At 38.3% G+C, this 23,208-nt stretch overlaps 1 protein-coding gene across 1 annotated transcript in view; it reads left to right on the plus strand.

Moving 5' to 3' along the window:
* The window catches only part of ADAM10 (ADAM metallopeptidase domain 10), a 136,038-nt gene that overhangs the window by 20,722 nt on the left and 92,108 nt on the right, over positions 1-23,208 (plus strand). The window contains exon 2 of the mRNA XM_004010565.6: positions 17,041-17,191. Coding sequence (XP_004010614.1) covers positions 17,041-17,191 — 151 coding nt within the window. The remainder of the gene's footprint in view (positions 1-17,040; positions 17,192-23,208) is intronic.

Below are 23,208 nucleotides of genomic sequence, written 5' to 3' on the forward strand. Positions count from 1 at the left end.
TCCTCCGGGGGATCTTTCCAATCCAGGGATCCAACCTAGGTCTTCCGCATTGCAGGCAGATTCTTTACTGTCTGAGCCACCAGGGAAATCCCTTGGGTCTGTTGGGTGTATTAAATGAAAAGCTGTAGAGCAACTACTAGACTTGGCAAGATAGCAAGTGTTTGATAGCAAGGTAGGAAGTTTTAGTTATCATTACATCTAGTTTATAAACATTGTTTAATTAATCAACTTAAGCTTATCTAGTCAGGATATATATATATATGTATATATATATATTTGTACATAGTAAACTATCAGTGTCCATTTAAAAAATTGAATACTTTGTACAAACAAAATAGACATATATATGCCTCTTGCTTCCAACTAAAGCATGGTTCCTCCACACTGCCCGCACCTCTGCCCATCCATACTGCACATGCCCCGTGCTCACTTAGGAACTAGGCTGTTGCCCCCTTCTGTGCTTGGCTGCCCCCTCAAGCCAGATGCTCCCTGGGCTCTACAACTTCTGTCCAGCTGAGCAGCCTTCATGGAGACACTGGGGAGCGGGAGGAGGAGAGGGAGCCCCTGCAGGTGTCCTGGGAGGGACAGATCTGCCCCCACCCTATCCCCCCAGTTCACCCCACAGGACTGGCCTCATGCGGCATCCCCCTGTGCTAGCAGTCCTGTTCACCCAGCAAGAGATTCCCGCACCTGGACAACGGTGGCCTCTCCCCAAGCTGAGCCCTCAACCCCTCGCAGGAGCCATCACTGTCTGAGGGTTTGTGGGGTGGGTGGGCTCTGGCAGGACCCTCACCATGCAGTGGACCAGGTGCGCTGCTGCGGGATGGCTGCTGGAAGATGGCCCGAGACTGACCTGGCACAGAGCGGGAGGGTCTACTCAACAGCGACCACTTTCACCGCTCGAGAGGGTCCTGGCCGCATGCGGGCCGTGCACACTCCACCACCTGGGGCTGGGTGTGGCCAGGAAGTGCCGCTCAGGGCGGGGGCGCTGGCTTCTCCTCTGGTCCTGCTCTCCCTTCACCTCCAAGCCATCACCTTTCCTCTTCCCTTCAATGTGATGGAGACTCCGAAGCATTCTTCTCTCTGCTGTGCCAAAGCTGGTCAGAGTGAGAGGCAGGGGCAGGAGTGAGGGGCAGTACATGGCCAAGGGGTCAGCTCCCCTGACCCGTCACAGGGACAAATCGGATTTATTTATTTTCGTTAAAAACAGTAACAAGAACAACTTTGCATTGCATTTGACTTGACCCATGAAAACTGAGTTCTCCTTAAAAAAACAACAACAGTTTTTTGGATTTAGTAAAAGTTTATAGTTTTGGATTTTTTAATTCTTCCATTTAAAACTGAAAATGTGAAGCTTTTTTTTTTTTTAAAGCAATGTCTTTTAGCCTAGTTTTCATGTGAATTTTAAAATACTACTTTTCTAAAATAGGAATGGGAAGAAACAACATAGTATTATGAATGTATTATATAATGGAAAGTAAAGGCTAAAGTCAGGAACAAAGTAAAAATGCTCTCACTGTGATTCAGTGTGGTTTCATAATCCTAGCTAATGTAGTAAGTTTAATAAAAAGGAATTATAAGTAGATGAATAAAAAATTTAAATATGAAAAGCAGAGGCAAAGTACCAACTATAAACATACATATATACCATATATATATAAACATAGATTTATTCATAATATTTGCATGTAAATATTAAGGGGGGTGGTGCTCATGAATCCCCTAGGGAGGCACATGGATCTCAGGGTTAGAAGTCCTATTGTAGAGAGGGGGTGGAAATGATTATAACCAGTCACAGTAGTAAAACTGAGTGCTTAAGTAACTTTCTGTAGATTTGATACCTGTTTTGCAGTGCTCTGCTTGTTCAGCTCTGCCATTGAAAAGCAGTGATAGAAAATACATAAATGAATGAACATAGAGCTATTTTGAGAAAACAGGTGACCAGTTCAAATTGACCTTTGGGCTTATAGTTTGTCTACCCCTGTTTTATATTATTTGGGAGCTTTTTCTAATCAGTACATTACCTGTGACATCAGATAAAGTATTTCTTGCTTAAATGATGGAACCGGTGGTACCTGGCCCTAATGATATACTGTTAAAGGCTTAGGTTAAAGCAAGCACATAGAAAAAGGAGGATATAGCTGCTGGTAGAAGTTAGGGTATTTCTGTATAGAGAAAAGCTGCAGAGCTTCTCAAACTTCCATATGCATACAGATCATTCTGGGGATCAGGTACATCTGGGTAGAACCCTAGTCACTCGGGGATCTGTAGATCTGAGACCAGCCCAAGATTTTGTAGCGCTAACAGTTCCCTAGGAGATAACCCAGGCAGCTGATTCCTGAATCACGGTATGAATAGCAAGGTATTATGTGTGACAAAAATGCAAAATAGTGTACACAGAAAAAGATTTAGTTCTGTAAGGACAAACATTCACAAACACAAATTTCCAATCTCAGTGGTAACAGTCTGATGAGTAGTAGGCTTCCAGGTTTTCTTTTAGCTTGTTAGCTTAAGTTTTGAATTGGGCCTTTTGTACTGCCAAGAAATTCTTCAAAATGGTCTAGTAGCTACTTCTCAGCTGATACTTTTCCGTGATACTTGGTTTCCCCCAGTGTTCTTTTCATACTTGGGATCACCGATTGTCTTTTAATCTTTTATTTCCCCCATCTTTTACTACTTATGTCTGTCATATTAACAAAAATATAGTTACTTGTGAATAATGAGCCATTATAGGATGCTTCATAGTTTCTTGAAGGTCAGTAGAAGTTAATTTTATTTTTTTCTCAAAGGGGAGGATTAATAAGTTGGACTATTTTGAATTGTTTTAGATTCTGGATTTTTTTTTTTGGAAAAAGTTTCTAACCTTGGGAAAAAGTAAAAGAAAGGCCAAATACCCAATATGCCTACCACTTCAACTCGCTGTTTTTCTTTTAAAAAATTGTAATTAGCTTTATTGAGGTATAATTTCCATAAATAAAATTCAGCAATTAATTTTGAGAAAGGTATATAGTGGTATATAACCACTGCCATAATAATAATTCAGAACTTTTACATCAATAAAGTTCCCTTGTGCTGTTTGCAGTCAATTCAAAATGCTTCTCATTTCCCTTTTGATTTCTTCTTTGATCCATGGGCTATTTAGAAGTGTGTTAAGTTCCCAATATTGGGGACTTTTTCCAAATATCTGCTACTGATTTAATTGCACCAGGGTATGTTTTCCAGAAGTTTTACTTTCGTTTTAGGTTTGAAGAGTTCGTTAACAAAAGAAACCACTTGTTACACATATAAACAATTTCAGTTTTTTTCCAGAAGATTATTTAACTTAATTTCCACTTGCAGTCATTAAGAGAAAAGAAATGGGCTTCCCTTGTGGCTCAGATGGTAAAGAATCTGGCTGCAATGCAGGAGACCCAGGTTTGATCCCTGGGTCGGGAAGATCCCCTGGAGAAGGGAATGGCTACCCACTCCAGTATTCTTGCCTGGAGAATTCCATGGTCAGAGGCTACAGTCCATGGGGTCACAAAGAGTCAGACATGACTGAGCGAATAACACTTTCACTTTTCACTTTTTCCAAAAGAAAAGGAAAAGAAACAATAGAAGTAATAGTGTATACATCACCAAAATGGATTTTCATTCACACTTGAATAATGCTGGGAAGTCCCTCATTAACAGCAATGTGGAGTCCCAATTGGGGAAGGGTCCTGGGCTGTATGCCCACCCCACGGGTGAGGCTTCAAATTGCTGTTTCAGTGGCTCCTTATAATTGCAAGCTGCAAACTGCTTTCATTAACAAAAATCCTTCTCTGCCTTTTTACAGTGCTGTTTACTTCACCTTGTGAGTCATAGGCTTTTAGACCCAAGGGGGTTGTCCAGACCTCCAGGGGCTCAAGAATTCCAAGACCTACTCTTTTTCTAAAGTGCTACCTGACTTGCTGTGCTTGCAGACTGGGATGGTATCTGGGCAATGTCCAGGCAGGTTAAAAGCAAGTCAGAGGCCTGTTCTCTTGCTTCTGAAGCCTGAACAAGACTTCCTTCATTTTAATTTCACTAACAGAGTCAGAAAACATGATCTATGATTTCAGCCTTTAAAAATTCATGGAAATACACTTCATGGCTTAGAATTGAGGTCTGTTTTGGTAAATACACCATATGCCTGTGAAAATACATACTCTATGATTCGGTGGACTATTTTATAAAATGTTAGTTGAGTCAGATTGCTTGATAGTGTTCAGTCCTTACTTTGTCTACTTGTTCAGTGAGGAGTGTTGTGATTTCCAGGTATAATTACAAATTTGTCTTTCAGTTCTGTTAGCTTTTTGTTCACATAGTTTTAAGCTATTATGTGAAACACATTTAGAACTGAAATGTCTTTTTTTAATCCCTTTCTTTCTCTCCTCCTTTGGGTTTGTTTTGAAGTTTACTTTGACAGTGCTATAGCCACTCTAGCTTTCTTGGATTAGGGTTTGGCTGTATAATTTTACCATTTTTTTTTAGTTTAACTCATCTTTACCTTTCTTGAAAAATAAGAAAGTGACTTTGTGTCTTTTAATTATGTTTAAATCATTAACTTTTAATGTAATTATTGATATGATTGAGTTTAAAACTACCATCTTACTGTTTGTTTTCTGTTCCATTTGTTCATAAGCCCTTTTTTAACCCTTCATTTTCTATGTTTTTGGGGATTAATTTGCTTTAAAAAATGATTGAATCTTAACTCTGTTATTGGCTTATGTAATGTACCTGCTTAGTTATATATTTTTAGAGGTTGTTCCTAGGGTGCACAGTATACACCTGTAACTTGTCAATGTGTACCTTTCGATAAAATACCACTTCTTTTACAGTGTCCTTTCATTTTTCCTCTCCTCCATTGTGCTGTATTATCATACATTTTAATTGTGTGTGTGTCATAACTGCCATAGTACATTTTGTGTTTTTTAAACATAATCATTTAACTTTGAAAGAGGTTAAAGAATGAGAAAAGAAATCTTTTTTATTTTCTCATATAGTTATTGTTCTTGGCACTCTTCTTTGTGTCAACGCAGGTTTCCAGCTGAAATATTCCTTCTGCCTGAAAACTTCCTTTGACATATCTTGCAATGGAGGTCTACGGGCAATAAATTGTCAGCTTTGATGTCTGAAAAAGGGTTCATTTCACCTTTTCCCCCCTTCATCTTCATTTATGAGATATGTTTCACTGAATACGGAATCTTAGATTGAGAATTTTGGGGGGTAGTATTTTAAACGTGTTGGTGAGTTATCTTCTGAGTTATGTAGTTATGCTGTCCTGTGTACTTTCATTCTTCTATACGTAATGTGTCTTTTTCTCTAGTTCCTTTTGTCCTAACCCACCAGCTGATTTTAAGGTTTCTTTTGTCCTTAGTTTTTAACTATTAGCCCATGATAACTGTTTCAGTTTCTTTGTATGTTAATTCTGTCATCTTTATCGTTTCTGTTGCTAATATCTGACTTCTTCATCCAAAACTATGAGAAAAAGATGTTTTCCTGAGTCTTTACATGCATGGTAATTATTGACTGGATGCAGTTCATTTTTGATTTTTACTTTTTTTGTGTTTGATTTTATCTTGCCTTTAAACATGGTCAAATTTTGTTGTACAGTTAAACTACTTGAAATCAGTTGAGTTCTTTGGAGGAAGTCCTTAAAGATTTGTTAGGGTGGATCCCAAACAGCCTTTAGTCTGTGGCTAATTTTGTCCTGTGAATAAGATGGTTTTCCTGAGGGCTCTACCCAGTGCTCCGTATATTACAGGTCTTTGTTCTCTGGATGGTGGGAATATGAACACTTCCCAGCCCTAACTATATACACGTTCAAGTTTGTTCTGCTTAGTTTTTTTGTGGTTTATTTTTCTGGTCTGGGATAGTTGATTCTCACATGATCAGATACAAATTTGCCAAACATGTAAGGGGAACCCTTCTTTAGATCTCTGAGCTCCCTTTTTGTTAGCTTCCTCTGGCACTCTGGCCCACGAATTCTAAATGCCTGGCCTCTCTGTCAGCAGGTTCTATTTGGTTCCTGTACTCTGCATATTGACCGTAAACTGCTTCTAGGTAGTTAAGTTGGGCCAGTTGTAGATCTTACGTCATTTGTTTATCCTCCCGTGTATTTCATCAGGTTTTCTGAATGTTTATGGTGGTAGGTTAGATTTAGTTCTTCTTACTTCATTATACTCGGAAGTGGAAACTGATAGCAATTTATGTCTTTTTTCTTTTTTGTCTCATTGGGAATCACTTCAGTGAAAATTATGCATGTCATATTACTCCTAAGTACTTCAAAATACATCTCCCCAAATTCAGATTATTTTCCTACTATATAACCATAGTGTTTTTGTATTGAAGAAAATTAACAAGAATTCCTTAATATCTTGTAAGTCTGGTTGATTCTGGTTTGTTCCATATAGTTTCCAGATGTTTTGTTTCCTTCTCAATTGGTTTTTTCTCTTTTGCTTTTTCTGTTTTTGTTGTTGTTGTTGTTTTCATTGTTTTTACTCTGCTACGTTTTGCCATGTTTGTGGTTGTGAGGCTCTTTGTTCTGTTGTTTTTTCTATGATATAACATGGGTAAATTCTTTTTTCTTTGTCTCTGGAACCAGTGTATTTTTTTCCTTTGAGTCATAGTTTGAGAGGCTCATTATTTTCTGTTTTACCTACTTTTCTGCAAATCAGGAATCATGATCATATACAATCTGTCTGAGAATTCCAGGGTTCTGTTCTCTTGAAATTTTTCAGTATCTTAATAATTGAGATAAAACATAATTTTACAGCGTTTAATTGGGAAAGTTAAAAATGCTACCCAAGTACATACAGTTCTGATTTGCAGAAAAGTAGGTAAAACAGAAGAGAGAATTTTTTTTTAAAGTGAATTTTGCTGCTAGGGTCAGCGTTAGGAGTTCAGTGTGCTGTGCTTTTCCACTTTCTTGTTAGAGTATTCTGTTTATTTCCTTGGCTGCTTGTTTGAAAGATTATACCATTAGGTTATATACCCTGTGTTGTATTAGTTCACTGACTCTCTTGATAATAGGAAAAAAAGCAATAAACCCTCTGATTTGCAGCATTTCTAATTTCGGTAGTATAAGTACGAGCCACCAACATGTCATTGAACAGAGCTGGGAAGAGAATTGAGCCTGTATCAGTCAGCACTAACACACACTTGATTATATCCTTTTCTTATTTGGTTTTAGTTCTTGAGGATTTTTTTCTTAGTGTGGGAGGGCTGCTTTTTATATATATATGTTTTCCCCCATGGTTTCCCCATTATTTCATTAAGTATCAGAAGGAGAAATAAGATAATACAGTTTCATTTAATATGTTCCTTTGTTAACTATGCCTAAATACCATTATTTATGTGGGATCTTAGTTTCCCAGAGATTGAACCCAGGCCCTGGCAGTGAAAGTGTCGGAGTCCTAACCCCTGGATTGCCAGGGAATTCCCTCATTTAATACATTGTGTTCAATAACTTTTAAAGTATTACCATGATCATATCATAAATACTGATAGTTAGGCATAGTTAACAAAGGAACATAGGTCTGATAATGCAGTGGACTTGTTAACTGTAGGTACCTGGGTAGGTAGCATTTTTAACTTTACCAATTAAATGCTGTGAAATCATGTTTTATCTCAGTTATAAAGATTCTGAAAATCATTACTAAGGTCCTTTTCAAGTGCAAGTAAACGTTATGTTGCTTTATAAAATTCCTGTGTGTGTGGAATAGAGAAAAGATGACTTCCTTTAATGTCTCCCTGAAGTGTTCTACCCATGCAAATAATTGAGCCTTTATGACATGTGCTTCCCTAGAACAGCCACAGTTACTGTTTTAAGTTATTAAAAGTAGCAAAATACTTTTATCTGCACTGTGATTTAAAAAGTCAACTTTTTGGTGCTGAGAAAGGAGTGGGAGAAGTAACTTTGCAAAGCTAAGATTGTACTGTGACTACTCAGTCCACTTAAAGAAATATACCTAGTGATCCTACTTTGATTTTTTGAAAAATATAATTTATTTTTGGTTGCACTGGGTCTTTGTTGCTGTACGTGGGCTTTTCTCTAGTTGTGGTGAGCAGGTGCTACTCTTAGTTGTGGTACACAGGCTTCTCGTTGCAGTGGCTTCTCTTGTAATTGTGGCATATGGGTTTAGTTACTCAGTGGCATGTGGAATTATCCTGGACCAGAGATTGAACCTCTGTCCCCTGCATTGGCAGGCAGATTCTTACTGTACCACCAGGAATGTTCCTCTACTTTGATTTTTAAAATGGAAGAAACTACCCTAAAGTTGTCTTAGTAAAACTTCCCCATTCTTGATTTTTTTCTTGATGTTTTCTCTTGTGTGGGTTGTTTTTTAAAAATCCATGTATAAAATGTAAAGATATTTTTTAGGAATATGGAACATATATTGATACAATGTATGATTCTGTTATTTAGTCCTGATTTTTAAAAGTTCCATACTAAGAGGCTTATTTTCTCTTATACCTTGGCTTCATTATATTTTCTTTGCTAGTTGTAAGGTAGCTTTGAATTCTAGTTTTGGACTACATTTCTGCCACCTCTCGAGAACAGTGCATTCTAAAGTATGGTGAAGTGGCTCAGTAGTTTAAACTGAGTGGTCTTTTCATGCTACCCTTTCTGCTAAGCAGTTTACTTGCATTTAAGGTATTCACGGTTGCCTTTATTTTACAGATTAAAACAAAACAGAAAAACTCCCTGAGGTTTAAAAAAGTTAAATAGTTCCCCGATCATGTAGTAGTCACGGTGAGGAAATGTCAGAATCCAAACCTAGTTCTGCCTTTATTCCTGAATCTGTGGCCTCAATTTGTGTAAATAGGTCTCAAAGAAATGTGTGAAAGGAGGAGGAAATGGAAGGGGAGGAGAGGGAAGAGGTGGTGATAACTGTGAATAATTTATTGAGCCTTTATTGTATGGTAGGCACTTTGCTAATTGCCACACATGGCTTAAATCATTTAATCATTGTAACAGCCTTAAAAGCAAGGTATTCTACTTCTCTCTATTTTGAGGATGGGAAAATGAAGCTGAGTTTTCCATTTGACCAGGAAAACAAGCTAATAAAGGAAAGTAATGGGATTCAAACCCAGGTAATTTTTTTATCCTAACAAAATATTATGTACCATAAAATTTATGATCTTAAGCATTTCTAGTGTACAGTTCAGTAGTATTAAGTATACTTACCTTGTTATGCCGTCTCCAGAACTTAAACCCAGATGATTTAAGAGCTTGTATCTTTAACCATGTAGTGACTGGCAGCTGGTTGTGTAAGCAGAAAATTTAGTGAGGAAACATTTAGGCTTTATGCAATCCATTAGGTGAGAAACAATGATTTTTAAGACACTGATCTCCAGGTGGTGAATGACATGATCCCCAAGAGAGGGGAAACAAATGAAGTGACACCCTTGATTGTTCCAGCTTTCTGCTTGGAATGAATTTCCATCTATAAGAGGGAATGTAGGTGGAGACTAGCAAACTCAGAGTTGTGGAGATGGAATTGGACCAAAGCAGCTTGTTCGCAGACAGAATATCACGATGAAGGGTGCTGCATGGGGAGAGAATCCTTGAGATCTGCAGAGGGTTCCCCTGGAGTATTTGGTAGAGTATTTTTGATCAGTGTGCATATGTGGGGAAACTACCTGAGGCCAGGGAAAGACACCTTGCCCCATGTTCACATAGTGCCAGAAATAGTGCTTGTTCATACCAGCCAAACTGGAGAAACACATGATTTGTGGAGCATTGGATAGAGTACTCAAATATGTCTTGCCCCAGTAGTAGGGGGAGATAGCCCTGCACTGAACGCTGCTGCAGACTCATGTAACGAATCATAAAGGGAAGACCCAAAAGGATCAAACTGTTTCCAGATACCTTTTAATTTGTCCTATTAACAAAGCCTAAGAATATTTATAAGAATACAAAAAATGTTCCAGCAGCTGCAAGGTGAAATTCACAGCATCCACCATCCATTCAGTGCAAGGTTATGAGACGTGCAATGAAGCAGGGAAACACATTCTCTAACGAAAAGAATAAGCAATCAATTGGAACCAACCCATAACTGTCATGGGCATTAAAGTTAGCAGACAAGAACGTTAAAGAGACTTGTTATAACTGTATATCATATGTTAAAAAAGTTAAGTAGAGACATAAAAGATATAAAACAGATGCAAATCTAACTTGTACAGATGAAAACTAACAATGTTTTAGATGGAAAGCATCAGTTCAGTTCAGTCGCTCAGTTGTGTCTGACTCTTTGCGACCCCATGAATCACAGCACGCCAGGCCTCCCTGTCCATCACCAACTCCCGGAGTTCACTCACTCACGTCCATCGAGTCAGTGATGCCATCCAGCCGTCTCATCCTCTGTCGTCCCCTTCTCCTCCTGCCCCCAATCCCTCCCAGCATCAAAGTCTTTTCCAATGAGTCAACTCTTCGCATGAGGTGGCCAAAGTCCTGGAGCTTCAGCTTTAGCAACATTCCTTCCAAAGAAATCCCAGGGCTGATCTCCTTCAGAATGAACTGGTTGGATCTCCTTGCAGTCCAAGGGACTCTCAAGAGTCTTCTCCAACACTACAGTTCAAAAGCATCAATTCTTCAGCGCTCAGCTTTCTTCACAGTCCAACTCTCACATCCATACCGGATGGCATTAACAACAGATTAGACATTATAGAGAATATTACTGAACTGAAAGACAGCACTAGAAGCTGTTCAAAATGAAACAGAGAAGAATTTTTTATAAGTATGAGAAGACCCATCAGTGGGCTCTGGGAAGAATTTGGTGACCTTAATATACTAATAATTGGATTCCTTGGGTAGGTGGGGGTGGGGAGAGTGAAAAAAATTTTGAAGAATTAGTAGTTGAAAAATTATAAACCCACAGATCCAAGAAGTTTACTGAAACTACAGCTTAGTAAGTATGAAGAAGCCAGAGCACATCATAATTAAATTGTTTAAAACCAGTGTTAAAGAGGAACATCTTAAAAGCACTAGGGAGGGAAAAAACATTACCTTCAGAGGAGCAGTGGTAAGGATGACAGATTTCTTGTCAGAAGGAATACAGGTGAATGGATAGTGGAGCAACATTCAGAAAATACACACACAAAAAACAAACCTGTCAGCCTGAAATTCTATGCCTAGTAAAAATATCTTTCAAAAATAAAGAGGAAATAAAGACTTTGAGACATCCAGTATCTGGAAAAACTCTTCACCAGCAGAAGAAATGTTAGAGGGAGATTTCCAAGTAGGAGAAAAATGATACCAGATGAAATATGGATTCACACCATGGAATAAAGAACCCTGGAAATGAGAAGTAGAGAGTTTTTTCTTGTCATTTAAATCTCTTCAAAAGATAATTGTCTCTTAAAACCAAAAAATTAGCAGTGTGTTGTGGACTTCATCAGATATAAGTAAAGTATGGGGTGACAGTAGGAGGAGAGGAATGAAAATATAGGAATGTCAGGTTTTATACCTGAAGTGCTGTAGTATCATTTGAAGGTAGACTGAGGTAAAGATGTTTACTTATAGGCCCTAAAGCAACCACTGAAATAGCCAGAGAGTTTTGGTAATAAGCTAGTGAAGAAATAAAAAAAAAGAGAATCATAAAAAAATAATTAATCCTGAGAAAGGAGAAGGAAGCAAAGAACAGATGGGACAAACATAAATAGCAATATGATAGACTTAAACTCAACCACATTAGTAACTACTTTAAATGTAAATGATCTAAACACCCTAATTAAAAGATTGGACAAAAAAGCGAGACCCAACTCTACACTGCCTACAGTGAACTTGCATTAAATACATAGGCACAAATAGGCTAAAAGGAAAAGAATGGAAGAGAAAAAGACCATGCTAGTCAAATAACAAAAAAACTGGGAGTGGCTATGTTAATACCAGACAAAGTGGATTTTAGAACATAGACTATTACAAAGAATAAAGAAGATCATCTGAAAATGATAAAGGAGTGAATTAATCCAGAAGGCACAAAATCGTTAACATTTATGCACATAACAAAGTGAAAGTGAAGCTGCTCACTTGTGTCCGACTCTTCGGCTCCTCCATCCTTGGGATTTTCCAGGCAAGAGTACTGGAGTGGGTTGCCATTTCCTTCTCCAGGGAATCTTCCCGACCCAGGGATCGAACCCAGGTCTCCCGCATCGTAGACAGATGCTTTACTGTCTGAGGCACTAGGGAAGTCCTATGTACATAATAATAGAACTTCAAAAATCAATTAAGCAAAGAACTGCCAGGAGAAATAGAAAAGGCCATAATCGTAGACAGATTTCAGTGCCTTTCTGTTAGTAATAGAACAGGTAAGTAGAAAATCATGAAGGATGTAGAAGATTAAACAACACTGTAAACCAATTGGCCTGGTGGTTGTTTATGTAACACTGTACTCATTATGTGCAGAGGTTGACATTTCTGGAATCATCCATTAACAGTAAAATATACATTCTTTTCAGCTGTGCATGAAACATTTACAAGGATAGGCCACATTCTTGGTCATAAAATAAATCTCTGTATTTAAAAGGATTGTCATACAAAGTATGTTCTCTGGGTATAGTAGAATTAAATTAGAGGTCAGTAACAGAAAGTTAACTGAAAAATTCCTCATATTTATTAACATAATCTAAATAACAGGCTTCTAAATAACATGAATTGTAGAAGAAATTAAAAAGGAAATAAGAAAGTATATTGAAGAGAATGAAAACGGTAACACAGCATAACAGAATCTGTGGGGTGCTACTAAAGAGTGTTAAAGGGACGCTTACAGCACCTGGGTAAATAACTGAATACAGAAGTCTTAAATCATTGTTGTTCAGTTGCTCAGTCATGTCTGACTCTTTGAGACCCCATGGACTGTAGCATGCCAGGCCTCTTTGTAATTCACTATCTCCTGGAGCTTGCTCAAACTCACGTCCATTGAGTCGGTGATGCCATCCAACCATCTTGTCCTCTGTTGTCCCCTTCTCCTCCTGCCTTCAGTCTTTCCCAGCATCAGGGTCTTTTCTCATGAGTCAACTCTTCCCATCAGATGGCCAGAGAATTGGAGCTTCAGCTTGAGAATCAGTCCTTCCAATGAATGAATATTCAGGACTGATTTCCTTTAAGATGGACTGGTTTGACCTCTTTGCAGTCCAGTGTACTCTCAAGAGTCTTCTCTAACCCTACAGTTCAAAAGCATCAGTTCTTTGGCATTCAGCCTTCTTTATGGTCCAACTCACATCCATACATGACTACTGGAAAAACCATAGCTTGACTAGACAGACCTTTGTTGGCATAGTAATGTCTCCCTCCACTTTTTAATATGCTGCCTAGGTTTGTAATAACTTTTCTTTCAAGGAGCAAGAGTCTTTTAATTTCATGGCTGCAGTCATCATCTGCAGTGATTTTGGAGCCCAAGAAAATAAAGTCTCTCACTATTTCCATTGTTTCCCCATCTATTTGCCATGAAGTGATAGGACCAGGTGCCATGCCACTTTCATCAAGAGGCTTTTTAGTTCCTCTTTGCTTTCTGCCATAAGGATGGTATCATCTGCATATCTGAAGTTATTGATGTTTCTCTCTGCAATCTTGATTCCCGCTTGTGCTTCATCCAGCCTGGCATTTCGCATGATGTACTCTGCATGTAAGTTAAATAAGCAGGGTGAAAGTATAGGGTTTTGACGTACTCCTTCCCCAATTTGGAACCAGTCTGTTGTTCCATGTCCAGTTCTAACTGTTGTTACTTCTTGACCTGCATACAGGTTTCGCAGGAGGCAGATCAGGTGGTGTGGTATTCCCATCTCTTGAAGAATTTTCCACAGTGTTGTGATCCACACAGTCAAGGCTTTAGCATAGTCAGTGAAGCAGAAGTAGATGTTTTTCTGGAATTCTTTTGTGTTTTCAGTGATCCAGCAGATGTTAGCAATTTGATCTCTGGTTCCTCTGCCTTTTTGAAATCCAGTTTGAACATCTGGAAGTTCTCGGTTCACATACTGTTGAAGCCTAGCTTCAAGAATTTTGAGCGTTGCTTTGCTAGTGTGTGAGATGAGTGTAACTGTGAAGTAGTTTGAACATTCTTTGACATTGCCTTTCTTTGGGATTGGAGTGAAAACTTAAATCAGTGGTCTTCACTAAAAAAAATAGAGCTATTGCACTCAAAGTAAGTGAAAGGAAAGAAATAGAGATCAAATTGAAAATTAAAAAATAGGAAGCAGAAAAAAATGAAGGAAAACAAAAGGAAATAAAAGCTGGTTCTTGAGAAGATCAGTCAAATCAATAATTCTCTAGCTTTCTTGATTAGGACCCAAAGAGAGCAGGTATAGATTACTGATATCAGGAATGAAGGAGGTAACATTACTATAGATTCAGAAGATATTAAAAAATATAATAAGGGAATGTTATGAACAGCTTTATTTCCATAACTTCAAAAACTTAGGTGAAATGGACAAATTCTTACCAAAGGTCACTCAAGGAATAAATAACCAGAATAGCCGTTTTGCATCAAGTTGATATCATTAATAACCTTTCACAAAGAAAACTCCAGGCTAAAATGGCTTCACTGGTGAATTCTATCAAACATATAAGGAGGAAATAATACCAGTTCCACATAAATTTGTCCAGAAAATTGAAGAAGAGGTAATACTTTCAAAATGTTTTTTTATATTGATACCAATACTCGACAAAGACAGTCCCAAGAAAACTACAAACTAGGGTCTCTCGTGAGCATACATAATAAAAATTCTAAACAAAATTTATCAAATCTAACAGTATTATGAAACACAATATACTATAATTAAGTTGGATTTATTTTGGTAATACAAGGGTGATTTAACATTAGAAAACCAACAGTTTTTTAAAAAAAATTGAAGTATAGCTGATTTGCAATGTTTTGTTAATTTCAGCTGTACAGCATAGTGATTCAATTATACATATACATATGTATGTATGTATATATGTATATGTGTGTATATATATATATATATATATATATATATATATATATATATGGGCTTCCCTGGTGGCTCAGAGGTTAAAGTGTCTGCCTGCAATGCGGGAGACCTGGGTTCGATCCCTGGGTCAGGAAGATCCCCTGGAGAGGGAAATGGCAACCCACTCCAGTATTCTTGCCTGGGGAATCCCATGGACGGAGGAGCCTGGTGGGCTACAGTCCATGGGGTCGCAAAGAGTCGGACACGACTGAGCGACTTCACTTTCACTTTACTGCCATGTATATATACATATATATATATATGCAGTCTTTTTAAAAAATTCTTTCCTATTATGTTTATCATAGGATATTGAATAGAGTTCCTTATACTATACAGCAGGACCTTGTTATCTCTTAGTATATAATGGTTGGCCTCTGCTCCCCTCAAGCGCCCACTTAATCCTTCCCTTCCCCTCCCCACCCTTGCAGTCTCAAGTCTGTTCTCTGTGTCTGTGAGTCTGTCCACATATAAGCGGTATCATATGGTATTTGTCTTTCTTTTTCTGACTTAACTTCACCTACTATGATATTCTCTAGGTTCTATCCATGTTGCTCCAAATGGCATTACTTTGCTCTCTTTTATAGCTGTCAGATTCCATTGTATATATATATATACCACAGCTTTATTCATTTATCTGTTGAGGGACATTTAAGTTGTCCATGTCCGTATTCACTGTGGTGAATAGTGCTGCTGTGAATATAGGTGTGCATGTATATTCCTGAATTACAGTTTTGTACAAATATATGTCCAGGAGTAAGATTGCTGCATCATATGGAAATTCTAGTTGCAGTTTCTTGAGGACTCTCCATACTATTCTCCGTATCTGTTGCAGTAACTAACATTCCTACCGACAGTGTAGGGGAGTTCCCTCTTCTTTAGCATTTGTTATTTGTAGACCTTAAAGTTTTTAAAATATAGTATTTGTTTTCGGTTTCACTTCATATCCCTTGCCTCTTGTGGGTCTTCTCTAGTGGAGGGAAAGGGTGGGGGGCTACCCACTGCTGTGATACCAGGGCTTCTCATTGCTGTGATGTGTCTCTTACAGAGCACAGGCTCTAGGGCGTGCGGGCTCAGTAGCTGAGGCTTGGGGTCCCTAGAACATGGGCTCAGTAGTCGTGTTACACAGGCTTAGTTGCTCTGCAGCATATGGAGTCTTCCCAGACTGGGGGTCTGGGAAGTTGTGTCCCTGCATTGGCAGGTGGATTCTTTACCTGCTGAGCCATCAGGGAAGCCCCAGTAATTAGCGATGTTGAACATCTTTCCATCTGTCTGTTGGCCATCTGTACGTCGTCTTTGGAGAAATGTCTGTTTAGTTCTTCGGCCCATGAGACTAAGTCAGTTTGATTTCACATATTAATAAACTAAAAAGAAAGAAAACATACAGTCCTCTTTTAAAAAAATTACTTTATTTTATAAGTAATTTTAAAAATAAGTATTTCAAGTTACTTTTAAAAATAAGTAATTTTAAAAATGTACTTATTTTTATTGCAATATAGTTGATTTACAATGTTGTGTTAGTTTCAGGTGTATGTCAAAGTGATTCATTTATTCATAAATATATGTATATATATTTCAAATTCTTTTCCCGTATAGGAATAGTTCCTAGTGCTATAGAGTAGGCCTTTATTGATCATCTATTATAATCATCTTAATAGATATAGACAAAAATCAACATCTCTTCCTGGTAGTTTTTATCAGCAAAGTATAAAACTTCCTCAGCTTGATTAAGGACATCCTAGACAAACCTATGGCTAACATCAAAACTTGTGTGAGTGGTTAAAATTCCCATTATAATAAGCTTTTAGGGACTTCCCTAGTGATCCAGTGGTTAAGACTCTGCTTCCACTTGCAGGAAGCACGGGGTTGATCCCTAGTCAGGAAACTAAGATCCCATGTGCTGTATGATGTGACCACAAACAAACAAACAAAAAACTTTAAAATGTTTATGAAAATAAAGTATTAAGATTGGTAAAATAGTTGTTTAATACAAAATAATTGTGGAATCATTTTAGAACTAGAATAAACCATAAGAAGATATTAATTCAAACTGTTTATTTTTTGTAGGTCAGTATGGAAATCCTTTAAATAAATACATTAGACATTATGAAGGATTATCATATGATGTGGATTCATTACACCAAAAACACCAGCGTGCCAAAAGAGCAGTCTCGCATGAGGACCAGTTTTTACGCCTAGATTTCCATGCTCATGGAAGGTAAGTAAATTTATTGCTGATTATGTCTGAAATTCCAGTGTATTCAATGTATGTTAAGAGAGGAAATTTATACCTTTCATTTTCCTTCTCTAATGGAAAGGTCCCCATTTGTAAATTCAGCCAACACTGAAATTTGGTGTGTACATTAAAAATTGTTTTCTTTTAAAACAGATTGGCCTTTTTATATTGTTAAGGAAATAGTCACATTTAAATGTTTTTAAGTTCATGACTTAGATCCTCAGTTGTATTATTAGAGGATATGTCTTTAAAGAAGAGTGTGTTTGTGATTTCCAACTATTATTTATGTGTTTTATGGCCTATATATCTGTTCTCTGGTCCAACAGGGAAGGTAGCTGGTTGTAGGCCATTGAATGTCATTTAATTTCTCATTAATTCAATTTTATCAGTTCTAAAATGACAACTTGTACACAGATGACCTTCTGTACTGCTTAATTCTCAGTAGTGTTAAGGAATAAGAGCCGGGAGCCAAGAGAGAGAGGTAAAAATCACAATTATTTAGTGCTGTTGTGTTCCACGTACAAGGACATAGATGCCTTATATGTATTTTCTCATTTACTCTCTCAAAATCCAAACAAGGTACATTGTTTTATTTCCAAGGAAACTTAAGACTCAGAGAAAATAGCTTCTTTAAAGTTATGTAATGCAGGGACTTCCCCTGGTCCAGCAAGTACAATCCTGTGTGCTGTACAGTGCGGCCAAAGAAAAAGTTATTAGCACAGATTTGACCCAGATGTGGCTGACTCAAAAACCTGTATTTTTTTCTTCATCTGTTCAGTTCAGTTCAATCGCTCTTTTGTGTCTGACTCTTTGAGACCCCATGAACCGAAGCACGCCAGGCCTCCCTGTCCATCACCAACTCCCGGAGTCTACCCAAACTCATGTCCATCGAGTCGGTGATGCCATCTAACCATCTCATCCTCTGTTCTCCCCTTCTCCTCCTGCCCCCAATTCCTCCCAGCATCAGGGTCTTTTAAATGAATCCACTCTTCGCGTCAAGTGGCCAAAATATTGGAGTATCAGTTTCAACATCAGTCCTTCCAATGAACACCCAGGACTGATTTCCTTCAGAATGGGCTGGTTGGATCTCCTTGCAGTCCAAGGGACTCTTGAGTCTTCTCCAACACCACAGTTCAAAAGCATCAATTCTTCTGCTCTTCAGCTTTCTTTATAGTCCAACTCTCACATCCATACGTGACTACTGGAAAAACCAAGCCTTGACTAGACGGACCTTTGCTGGCAAAGTAATGTCTCTGCTTTTCAATATGCTGTCTATGTTGATCATAACTTTCCTTCCAAACAGTAAGCGTCTTTTAATTTCATGGCTGCAGTCACCATCTGCAGTGATTTTGGAGCTCCAAAAAATAAAGTCAGCCACTGTTTGCACTGTTTCCCCATCTATTTGCCATGAAGTGATGGGACCGGATGCCATGATCTTCATTTTCTGAATGTTGAGCTTTAAGCCAACTTTTTCACTCTCCTCTTTCACTTTCATCAAGAGCCTCCTTAGTTCTATTTCACTTTCTGCCATAAGGGTGGTGTCATCTGCATATCTGAGGTGATTGATATTTCTCCTGGCAATCTTGATTCCAGCTTGTGCTTCTTCCAGCCCAGTGTTTCTCATGATGTACTCTGCATAAAGTTAAATAAGCCTTGAAAGGAGTGATAATATACAGCCTTGAAAGGAGTACCTAAGTACTTTTTGTATCTAAATACAAAATCTTTTAAGTATTCTTTAGCAGACTTTCTGCTTTGCGTGCTGTAATGAATAAACCTATTCCTTTTGTACTTTTTCTACAGGTGTGACCCTGATTTATTATTCAACTCCTAATAGGTTTCCCAGCTTCCATTTCATTTATTCTTAACATTATCCTAAGTACTGCTAAAAGATGACTTTTCCTTAAATGCTTCCTTTTTCATGTCAACTCACTGCTCTAGAGTCTTTAATTAATGATTGTTAGCCAGATTTCTTACCTTGGTTATCAAGATTCTTTGTTCAGTTCGGTTCAGTTTAGTTTAGTCACTCAGATGTGTCCGACTCTTCGCGACCCCATGGACCAGAGCACACCAGGCCTCCCTGTCCATCACCAACTCCCGGAGTTTAACCAGACTCATCTCCATTGAGTTGGTGATGCCATCCAGCCATCTCATCCTCTGTTGTCCCCTTTTCCTCCTGCCTTCAATCTTTCCCAGCATCAGGGTCTTTTCAAATGAGTCCACTCTTCGCATCAGGTGGCCAAAGTATTGGAGTTTCAGCTTCAACATCACTCCTTCCAATGAACACCCAGGACTGATCTCCTTTAGGATGGACTGGTTGGATCTCCTTGCAGGCCAAGGGACTCTCAAGAGTCTTTTCCAACACCACAGTTTAAAAGCATCAATTCTTCAGCGTTCAGCTTTCTTTATAGTCCAACTCTCACATCCACACATGATTACTGTAAAAACCAAAGCCTTGACTAGACGGACCTTTGTTGGCAAAGTAACGTCTCTGCTTTTGAGTATGCTGTCTAGGTTGGTCATAACTTTCCTTCCAAGGAGTAAGCCTCTTTTAATTTCATGGCTGCAATCACCATCTGCAGTGATTTTGGAGCCCCAAAAAATAAAGTCTTTCACTCTTTCCATGGTTTCCCCATACATCTGCCATGAAGTGATGGGACCGGATGCCATGATCTTAGATTTCTGAATGTTGAGCTTTAAGCCAACTTTTTCACTCTCCTCTTTCACTTTCATCAAGAGGCTCCTTAGTTCTTCTTCACTTCCTGCCATAAGGGTGGTGTCATCTGCATATCTGAGGTGATTGATATTTCTCCCGGCAATCTTGATTCCAGCTTGTGCTTCTTCCAGCCCAGCGTTTCTCATGATGTACTCTGCATAGAAGTTAAATAAGCAGGGTGAGAATATACAGCCTTGACGTACTCCTTTTCCTGTTTGGAACCAGTCTGTTGTTCCATGTCCAGTTCTAACTCTTGCTTCCTGACCTGCATACAGGTTTCTCAAGAGGCAGGTCAGGTGGTCTGGTATTCCATCTCTTTCAGAATTTTCCACAGTTTATTATAATCCACCCAGTCAAAGGCTTTGGCATAGTCAGTAAAGCAGAAATAGATGTTTTTCTGGAACTCTCTTGCTTTTTTGATGATCCAGTGGATGTTGGCAATTTGATCTCTGGTTCCTCTGCCTTTTCTAAACCCAGCTTGAACATCTGGAAGTTCACAGTTTACGTATTGCTGAAGCCTGGCTTAGAGGAGTTTGAGTGTTACTTTACTATCGTGTGAGATGAGTGCAATTGTGTGGTAGTTAAAGCATTCTTTGGCATTGCTTTTCTTCGGGATTGGAATGAAAACTGACCTTTTCCAGTCCTGTGGCCACTGCTGAGGTTTCCAGATTTGCTGGCATACTGAGTGCAGCACTTTCACAGCATCATCTTTGAAGATTTGAAATAGCTCAACTGAAATTCCATCACCTCCACATGCTTTGTTTGTAGTGATGCTTCCTAAGGACCACTTGACTTCACATTCCAGGATGTCTGTCTCTAGGTGAGGGATCACACTACCATGTTTCTTTGGGTCATTAAGATCTTTTTTGAAAAGTCTTTCTGTATATTCTTGCCACCTCTTCTCTTAATATCTTCTGCTTGTGTTCAGTCCATATCATTTCTGTCCTTTATTGAGCCTGTCTTTGCATGAAACGTTCCCTTGGTATCTCTAATTTTCTTGAAGAGATCTCTGGTCTTTCCCATTTTATTGTTTTCCTCTATTTCTTTGCACTGATCACTGAGGAAGGCTTTCTTATCTCTCCTTGCTATTCTTTGGAAATCTGCATTCAGATGGGTGTATCTTGGTATATCTTTCCTTTTCTCCTTCACTTTTCGATTCTTCTCTTATATTCACAGCTATATGTAAGGCCTCCCCAGACAGCCATTTTGCCTTTTTGCATTTCTTTTTCTTAAGGGTGGCCTTAATCCTGTCTCCTGTGTAATGTCACAAACCTCTGTCTATAGTTTATCAGGCACTGTGTCTATTAGATCTATTCCCTTAAATCTATTTCTCACTTCCACTGTATAATCATAAGGTATTTGATTTAGGTCATACCCGAATGGTCTAGTGGTTTTCCTACTTTCTTCAATTTATAAATCTGAATTTGGCCATTAGGAGTTCATGATCTGAGCCACAGTCTCCCGGTCTTATTTTCGCTGACTGTATAGAGCTTCTCCATCTTTGGGTGCAAAGAATATAATCAATCTGATTTCGGTTTGACCATCTAGTGATGTCCATGTGTAGAGTCTTCTCTTGTGTTGTTGGAAGAGGGTGTTTGCTATGACCAGTGCGTTCTCTTGGCAAAACTAATAGCCTTTGCCCTGCTTCATTCTGTACTTCAAGGCCAAATTTGCCTGTTACTCCAGGTGTATCTTGACTTCCTACTTTTGCATTCCAGTCCCCTATAATGAAAAGAACATGTTTTTTGGGTGTTAGTTCTAAAGGGTCTTGTAGGTCTTCATAGAACCATTCAACTTCAGCTTCTTCAGCATTACTGGTCAGGGCATAACTTGGATTACCGTTATATTGAATGCTTTGCCTTAAAAACGAACAGAGATCATTCTGTTGTTTAGGAGAGTGCATCCAAGTACTGCATTTCGGACTCTTTTGTTGACTATGAGGGCTACTCCATTTCATTGAAGGGATTCTTGCCCGCAGTAGTAGATATGATGGTCATCTGAGTCAAATTCACCCATTCCAATCCATTTGAGTTTGCCAATTCCTAAAATGCGACGTTTACTCTGCCCAACTCCTATTTGACTGCTTCCAATATGCCATGATTCATGGACCTAACATTCCAGGTTACTATGCAATATTACTCTTTATAGTATCAGACCTTGTTTCTATCACCAGTCACATCCACAACTGGGTGTTGTTTTTGCTTTGGCTCCGTCTCTTCATTCTTTCTGGAGTTATTTCTCCGCTGATCTCCAGTAACAAATTGGGCATCCACCAGCCTGGGGAGCTCACCTTTCAGTGTCCCATCTTTTTGCCTTTTCATACTGTTCTTGGGGTTCTCAAGGCAATTATACTGAAGTGGTTTGCTATTCTCTTCTCCAGTGGACCACATTTGTCAAACCTCTCCACCAAGACCCGTCTGTCTTTGTAAATTAATTCAGCTCAATTCTAAACTTATTTTGTCCACTTCACAAAATCAAGTGTTTGTTTCATTCAGAATGAGCTTCTCATGGCTGAGTATATCATGTGTAGGTTTGTTCCCTGTGTTATTTATCTTAAATAGATTCTGATTATCTTTTAATGCACAATTCAAGTTCTGCTTTTTGCAGCTTTATTTACACCTTACTCTGAACTTCTAAATTACTTATCTGTGCCACTGGCCTTCGATAATCTCTTCCTTTTCATGCGTTTATTTTTCTGTAACTGTTTTCTTCCTCACAGGCAAAATACCTGCTACTATTTAGTGTGTCCACTATTTGCCCTTATATTACAGATACTCAAGAAAGATTTTAATGGAAGGAAAAATAAGATTATAAGAAATGCTGTGATACTTAAAAGTATTTTGCAAATGGTAATCAGTGGTTTACTTAATTTCCATGTTACAAAGCAATGATCAATATAGAAAAAAGAACTTTCAAGTTACATGTCTACTTTGATTTCAGGGAGAAAAATGTTCATTTTAGGATCTGAGGTTCAAGATAAAATTTTTGATTATGTCAATTCACATAAATTTTTATGACCCTTAACCTCAGAATTTTAATTACCCATTCTTATTGGTATCATGAAATAGTAAGCGGTCATTAATCCTTCCTGTTTTTAGTGGCTATCTCAAAATAAATGTAATGCTATATTGCAAATATGGTGTGCCTGCCAAAAGGAAAAGTAGAGATTCTAGGTGCCCTTGGTTTGGATGTCACAGTTCTTTTACCTTGCTAGATTTTTATTAGCTCCATGATGTATTTCATGTTGAACATACGGCAAAACCAAATCTTAGATCCTTCTGTTTTT

Source organism: Ovis aries, chromosome 7, assembly GCF_016772045.2.
Source record: "Ovis aries strain OAR_USU_Benz2616 breed Rambouillet chromosome 7, ARS-UI_Ramb_v3.0, whole genome shotgun sequence".
NCBI lineage: Eukaryota > Metazoa > Chordata > Mammalia > Artiodactyla > Bovidae > Ovis > Ovis aries.